Source organism: Verticillium alfalfae, genomic scaffold, assembly GCF_000150825.1.
Source record: "Verticillium alfalfae VaMs.102 supercont1.2 genomic scaffold, whole genome shotgun sequence".
NCBI lineage: Eukaryota > Fungi > Ascomycota > Sordariomycetes > Glomerellales > Plectosphaerellaceae > Verticillium > Verticillium alfalfae.
Window position 1 is genome coordinate 2,427,713 of NW_003315037.1, and position 7,669 is coordinate 2,435,381.

Here is a 7,669-nt window from a genome sequence, read left to right on the forward strand (position 1 = left end):
CCTGGGTCGCAGCCTCGTCCACTCAGCATGGAGCGATCTGGTGGATCTGTCCGAATCCTTGCCTTGCATTGTCGAGAAGTGTCTCTACCGCCGTCACTCGCACGTTTCTTGCTGCTATCCACATATTTCTTCCATGTTTCGAACAGGACCAGCCTGTCCAGCTCGTCCTTTCGGGCGACTGATGAGAACAACACACTGACGCGCCTGGGCCATACATGATCCCTCCAGTTGTGAAACAAACTTTCCATCGCGATCGCGACCGAGTCGCTACAGTTTTCCCCCTTTGGCACCAGACGAGGCTCACCCTGCCCGAAAGCCCGAATGGCCTCTTCTCGACCTCCCAACGAACATGACGTATGAGACATGTCTGAACGCTGAGCGTGCGGACAGGCGGCCAGCGAGCGACCGGCCCTGTCGAGGCCAGTCGAGACCAGGCACGAACCATACCAGACTCCCGCCATGTCTGATTTTGGATTTGCACTTGTCGTCGGCCCCTTAGCAGACCTGAACGCTTGGACGCCAGAAATCGTCTCAAGGCTAAGTCATAGTCCAGCGACAAACCCTCGCGGAAGAGGACTCAAAGGTGGGGAGCAGGAAAAACAAGAGCATTCATCACGATCCTGGGGCCGGACCTGCCGTCGCCCTGTCGCTTTGTCGCGTCCTCACACCACTTTGGCCGGATCCGGCTCTTGGGTACGAGGATTGGCTCGGCGAACCAGCTGACGGACCTGGCATTTTGCCCAGCTCTATCGCCTGGCTCTGTTCTGTAGCCTCCAGGCAACTCATCCTCTTGCGGCAACGCGGTTGGCCAGTCTGTCTCTCTCTGGCTCGTGGTGTCGCACCTTCGCATCGGGTGTGCATCTCCAAGCAAAAGTCATCAGTCAAGGCGCCTTGCGTGGTAAGGGCGAGGCTCGTCAGCTTCAGAGCGAGCCATGGCGATGTCCACCCACCCACCCTCTCGGAACAGGCTGGTGTTGCGGGCTGTCCTTGGAGCCATCACTATTGTGCCTTCGGCCTTTGAGTTCACTTGGCCTCTCGACCACTCACACGCTACAAGTGGCCGCCCGCCAACCTCGAGCGTCGCCCATGATGCGGCGGTGAGTAATAGACACACCGCCGAGCCACGGCCTAAGGCGTTCCTAGACACCTAGCGCGCCCGACCTTCCGGTAAAGCTGGTGTCGCAGCTGGACAGGCTCGTCCGTGGGGTGGGTGGAGGGAGTGCGTAGCGTGCGTGATGAGTACGAGTCGTTCGTGTTCTTGTTTCCGTTTCTGTTCCTGCTGACGTGCCATGCACACCCTGCAAGGCACCGCGTTCCTCGCTTCACCCCCCTGTCCTTGTGCTGAACCTTGGATCTATCGAGCTAGGCTCCTTGCAGCGCGATCATCAGGGACCCTCCCCTGCTCGGTGTCTCTCTTGCTAGTTTGCCTCCTCCAAGCCTCTTCCCCGCTCAAGGACCCGCCGTGCAAGGCAGGGCCGTCAATGTGAGCGGAAGCCTGGCAGGCTGCCAGGTCCTGGTCCTGGTCCTGCTCCGATGAGGCCTGCTTTATTAATATGTATGCCATCCCACCGTCACCTCAAGAGATTGATACACCATCTATCACTTATATCCGGCAGTGAGATCTCTCAGTTCTCGCCCTTCACACTCGCTACGACCTTGACATACACACACATGCGTCGATAACCTCACCAGACATACATCATAGCAACCGTCCCAACACAACGGGACTTGACATACTCGACATCTACGTCATGTCGCCATCATCACCACAACGGCCCTCGGCCGAGATCTTCCACCAGAGGAAGCCAAGCCTCTCCAACTCGGTCTCCAGCGCCTCTTCCACATGCACATCCTGCTCTCTCACATCTTCGGCCTCGAAGCGAAGCCACCGAAGAACACAGGTCATTGACTTTGACCCCCTCAGCATGCACCCTACCTTCATCGCACCACCACTGCCTCTCGACGAGCGACCCTACATTCTTCCGGAGCACCACAACAGCTCCGAGGAGGAGGTCATCGAGGAGTACATCCGTGCCGAGGCGTCCTCCAAGACGGTATCCGTCCCCGACGATTCGCCCACACCTATGCAGCCCACAAACGAGTTGAGGCAGCAGGCCCAACCCGAGGGCGATGACTACTTCATGTACAAGCTCAACCTTCTTCAACACCAAGAACGTCAGCAGCTTGATGCCATGGCGAACGCCACTGCCTCCCAACTGTCACCGCAAGCACGGTCGCGCTGGTCCGAGTCGACCATTGCGTCGATCGACATGGCTGAGAGCCCTCAGATCAGCGTCTTTGAGGAGTCGGACGACGAGGAGGATGAGGACGATGACGAAGTCGATATGTCTGACTTTGAGCTCGTCGCACCTGCAGAGCGCGAGGTCCGCCAGGCCAAGAGCTGGCACAACTTCAGCCACAAGACCTCCCTGTCCAACCCTAGGCGGCCGCCTATCCAGACCATGGATTCCGTTGAGAACTTCATCAAGCGCGGCGGCTGGAAGAGGAGAGGCATTGTCTTCCAGGAGCAGGGCATCCGGCACTCTGACGGCGGCCTTTTCTGAGGCGGCCTCAGTCACTCAACCCCAACACTCATTCTTATCATTACACACAAGCCAACAACACTACCAACTACACCACACACAACATGATCATTCAACCACATTTTCATTATCAGTCAACGGACCGGAGCGATTCTATTACTACATGTCTCTCTCACGGCCTCACACGCATACCCAATTTGGAGTTTTATTTCCTTAACTTGTCAACGGCGACTTCACTGTACTCTATTTTATGGTGGGGAATTATCTGGGCTCGGGGGATACAAAGGGATGGAAGGGGAAACAACCCCCCATCAATCATATTAGAGATGGGAGATACCACCCCCTTACACACACACACAAAAGCAGGCAACTGTTTTCGGGAAGGAAATGCGACGATACTCGGGACAACCCTACAATTCTTGTAATTTAGTTTATTCCTTCGCCATGAAGGCTGGCTGGGGCCGATACCCAAGATGCAAACTCCTGTGGAGCTAGGCATCTTGGACGAATTCACATCAAGGGTCTTCAGATTGAACACCTTATTCAACATACCTACCTTTTCTCCTCACCGCTTTGCATCGTGACATGGGGACATGGGAAGGGGGGCTGAAACCTTCTGTTATGCACGAAGAGAAGGTGGGGGCAAAAGGGTTGGCGAGAAGAAATGCCTCTCGATAGTGTGTACCGCAATCTCACGATGGCCTCACCGACAATTTCTCTCTCTCTCTGTCTCTCCGTCTCTCTCTCTCTCCCCTCGCCGCCAACGCACGACTCGGCTAGCTCCCTACCCACCACCTCGTCTCGGCCGGGAATCGAAAAGGCGGCGGGGCGGGGCGCCCATGGGCTAGCGGCGCATTATTCGCAGGCTGCTGCAAGTGCTTCTGCGTGCACGGCCCCGCCCTCAGGTACGGGGAGCTCACCTGACCCTACAAAGCAAAGCCAAGTGTGTGCGTGTGAGTGTGCTGCTCTGTTGCACGATGGTTTACTGTAATCTCCCAACGCCGCCCTTCTCAGCTCTGCAGTGGTGTCTCTCTTCTTTTCGCGGTCATCTTTGCTTTTTCTTTCCCCATGTCCCCCGTCTCCCGATCTTTCTCGCCTATTGATCAGCTGGCCTGCTCCTTCTGCCCCGCCCCCCTGTCTATACACCCTCGATTCAACGCGACGGCCAGATTTTCGGATCGGTGGCTGTCCGAAGTGATGGGGTTTACATTCGGTTTTGAGGCGTTCACGTATTTCACTCATTCCAACACCCCTTCCCCCCCCCAAATACCCTGTCGGCTTGGAGAGGTTGACGATTCACTCATTTGGACGAGGTGCGAGGCGCGAAGGAATGGGCCGGGCGAGTACTTTTCTTGTTCGTTCGGATACCGGGTGGCGAGGGAGCGAGCGTGCGGGCGGCCAAGACACTTACTTTTGCGGGAGCTCTTTTCCCTCTGCGCGATGGGTGCAGAGAGCAGAGGAAAGAGAGAGAGAGAGAGAGAGAGAGGAATGGGACACCGTGGAGTTTCCTCTTCGGGATATGGTTTGGTGTGTGCCAAGAAGGCGATTGGACGTTTTGTTCCTCCTTGGCACGCCCATGTGCTTCTTGCTCTCTCTCTCTCTCTCTCTCTCTCTCTCTCGCCGTATTTGGTCTGCCGAGCTCGTTTTGGACTTTTGAGTTCTCACCGCGATTGCCGTTCGATCTCGACGACAAGCCGAGGATGCGACGCCAAGGAGGGGTCATGAAGACATACAGACAGAGTGTGTGTGGCTTTCATGCATCTTCCAAGGGCGGTGGCATCTTTTTCGCTGCCAGTGAAGTGGATGGGTCGGCCCGTCTCATTTTGGAGGGGACGCTCCCGTGAAGATGGCCTAGGGTGGGCAAAGGCTGGTGTGCTGATGCAGGCACGAAAAGCAGGTACAGGCAGGGCCCCCCTCTCTGTCGAGCTGTCTTGGCTGGGTTCGCATCGGGCCGATCGCTGGTGGGTATCAACCTGCAACAGCCTGTGGTTGGGTGCGAATTGGGCGAGAAGTGCAGGGGGTCCGTTAAAGTGCAACCAGCTGCCAGAGGAGAGTCTATCAACCTGGCACAGCTTGTGTTGGGTGCGAATTGGCGAGAAGTGCAGGGGGTCGTTAAAGTGCAACCAGCTGCCGAGAGGTGTCTTTCGGGGCGGGGTGGAAAAAAGAAGGCACCAGGGGGGGAGAAGGTACAGGGGGGGAAGAGGCAGGAGGGACCACGTGGATGCTGGAGTTTTTGTCATGACGACATGATTGTGTGGCCATTGTATGTATGAGTTTCCAGCTATTGGAATTGTTCTGCATCTGATTGATCATGGGGGGTTGCTATCTCCGCCAAAGTTCGTGATGGTTGCATGCACCAGTAGCATCCAACACTGGTTAGCATCGTTGACTGCCTTCACCACTCACCATCGGCTTCATACCATCGTGCCCTCACGCCCCTCCGGTGCCTCCATCCCGCGAACTGCGCCGACCTCTCCGAATACGGCCGCTGTCACACGATGAAGATGCGACACATTACATGGGACGATATTCTTCCGTTCAAGCCGTGTCGGGTTTCCCCCAGACAACCACACACACACACTCTCTCCCTCTCTCTCTCTCACACACACACACACACGCATATACACACTGCAGCGGCACGGACACGCCATCAACCCGGCTGTGCAGCCCAAGGGACGAGCGCCCCGATTCTGTACCTGGTACCTGACATGGTGGCCCGACTGACGCATTCTGCCGCGCGTGCACCAACAGGCAGACCTGAGCACCGACAGCTTGGGTGGACATGGGACGTCGACAGCCCAGCGAGGTTTGCTTGCAGCTGAGCTGTTGCTGCCGGTGTTGCCCAACCGTCAAGCGTGGGCAGGTTGATGCTCACTGCTAAAATGAATATGAATCAGCAACCAGCTCGCCTAGGAACCTCAACATGGAGATGCAGCACTCAACCACTCGGCTGACCGACCAGGGGGCAGGGGTGCTCACGATGCTGCAAGGGGGGAAGGGGGGGCGCCTCAGCAGCCCGATCGGGGCGTCCGTCTTTTCTTCGTCTGCATTGCCCTGCCACCGCTGTTGCTACCGCATCGTCATTTGACCTGTGCAGCTCCCTCGGCCCCGGTGAATAAGCTCATCTCAGGACGAGAGAACGAGCACCAACAACTGCGCTCCTCGTATCCCCGAACAGAAACAGGCTCCCCCCTGCCGTGCCCTGTGACCTCGTGTCATGTCGCGAACGCTGTTTGCAACGACAGAAAAAGGCTGCGCACAGTCCTCTCGGGTGGTCCCCCTTGGCGCGCGAAAACGGCGGCACCCGCTTATTTAGCGAGAGCTAACTATTCATAGTCCAGCGAGTCGGTGGATTGGTCGTGAGTACGAGGGGTGGGGGCCAGCGTCGCTTCACCGTTCATCGCTTGCCTCGACGATCCCATCGTCTACTCAGTCGTCGCTGACATTCTTCGCCACGGTGATGGAGACGTCGCAAATTAGGGGTCCAGTGTCTACCCGGGGACGAACCCTGCTCAGCTGCTTGCTGGGTTGAGGGATGCTATTTATTCCCGTTCGCATTCGTTTTAGTCGCGGTCCAAGTGGAGGTGACCGTTGAAGCTATTGAGAACGAAGAGAAAAAAAACATTCTCTGGCGTTGGGTTAGATTGTGTTTCGTTTCCTCGGTCTCGAGATTCCAAGGACTCCCCTTCTTCACCTGGGTTGCCCTTTTGTGGACTGCTGGGGTGGCACGTTCCCTTCCTTTTTTTCTCTCTGCTTGGACCCTTGTGGGGACTCAACGACCCGAATGAGCAACACGGTCGATTGTGGGGTATGACGACATGCCAATTTGGGCTTCTCCTCCTTGCCTTGAACTCTCTTGATGGCCCAAATATGTCTTGCAGACATGATGAGGCTGAGAAGGCGTCGAACGTTGAATCGTTTCGCCGCGCACCGGCTCAGCGGTGCTGCATGTGGAGATCTTGGCTGTCGCCCGTGCATCTTCGTATCTTCGTCGACCCAGATTGTGGACTGGTGCCTACCAAGCCCTAGGTTTCGAACCGTGGAATGCAACCAGGCGTTTGCGTACACGAGGCTTTGACAGAGTTTATTATTGACACAAGTGTGCATGGCTCTGTGCCATCGAACATGCGATGTTGCCTTGGCAGGGAGCGGGTTCGAGCTGCGTTATACTTATTGGAGCAAGTGATACGATCAGAGTGTGCGACCTCACAATGTTACGGAGAGACATGAAACAATTTCACATATCTCATGTTGCAAGTGGTCGGTGCTGAGTGTCGTAATGAGTTCCATCTCGGGGCTGGATCTGCCTGTAATCCTGTTCAAGCGATTCAACCCATGGACAACTTTTCCGTTGGGCTCTGTTCGACGATAAGCGTTGAGTTCGTACGGCAGATGGTTGTATAGCCTGTGTGCGTCATGAAGCTTTCATGATATATCTAACAGAACACATGTTCTCTGTAGACATGGCTCCATGGCTGACATCGTTCAGAAAGCGAAACCGTAAAGGTCGGACGACTCATCCTAAGCTGGGGTCAGCCAGCGCGGAGCGACTACCTGCCAAGATGACTTTGTGTACTTTCCTGTCAGTCCTGGCCAGGTCAACCGGTCACTGCTTGGGCAGCCTGGAGAGGCTTTTGTCGGGTAGCTGCTCCCCTGGCGTGTTTTCTGATGTAACCATCGCAGAGACCATATTGAATGGTGATAGAGTGCCTAGACTGCTATCTGATGGCTTTGGTAGGGGATGAGGAGGTTTCTTCGGCTGTCAGCATGCCAAAAGCGGACAAGATGAGTTGGGACATTGAACCATGAGACTTGAGTTCTTTGGACGGACGACTTGGTTCTTACAGGATGTGAAGCTGAATATGATTCAAGCTGCGGAGGGCGAAGTGGGTTCGTAACCGGTCAAGGGCACGTCATCATCACACAGTTAGGACGTGCAATTCAGGCGAGTCACGGCTTTTGGGGGAAACCCAAGAGGGTTCACCGAATGGACTTCCTCACAGGTAGCTCGAGCATCACAGCTTAGTACCAGGAAACCCATCGGTATTGTGAGATGATTTATCAGCAGATTTCAGGCGCTGCTCCGGATATAGGGACTTGTGGGAAGAGAAGATATAACTGGAACA

The 7,669-nt window shown here is 55.8% G+C and overlaps 1 protein-coding gene across 1 annotated transcript; it reads left to right on the forward strand.

Moving 5' to 3' along the window:
* Positions 1-1,751: 1,751 nt before the first annotated feature.
* On the forward strand, positions 1,752-2,564 carry VDBG_02213 (predicted protein; the record flags this gene model as incomplete). The annotated part of the gene is made up of 1 exon (XM_003007979.1): positions 1,752-2,564. One exon carries the CDS (start codon positions 1,752-1,754, stop codon positions 2,562-2,564), a length of 813 nt encoding a protein of 270 aa, XP_003008025.1.
* Positions 2,565-7,669: the final 5,105 nt, after the last annotated feature.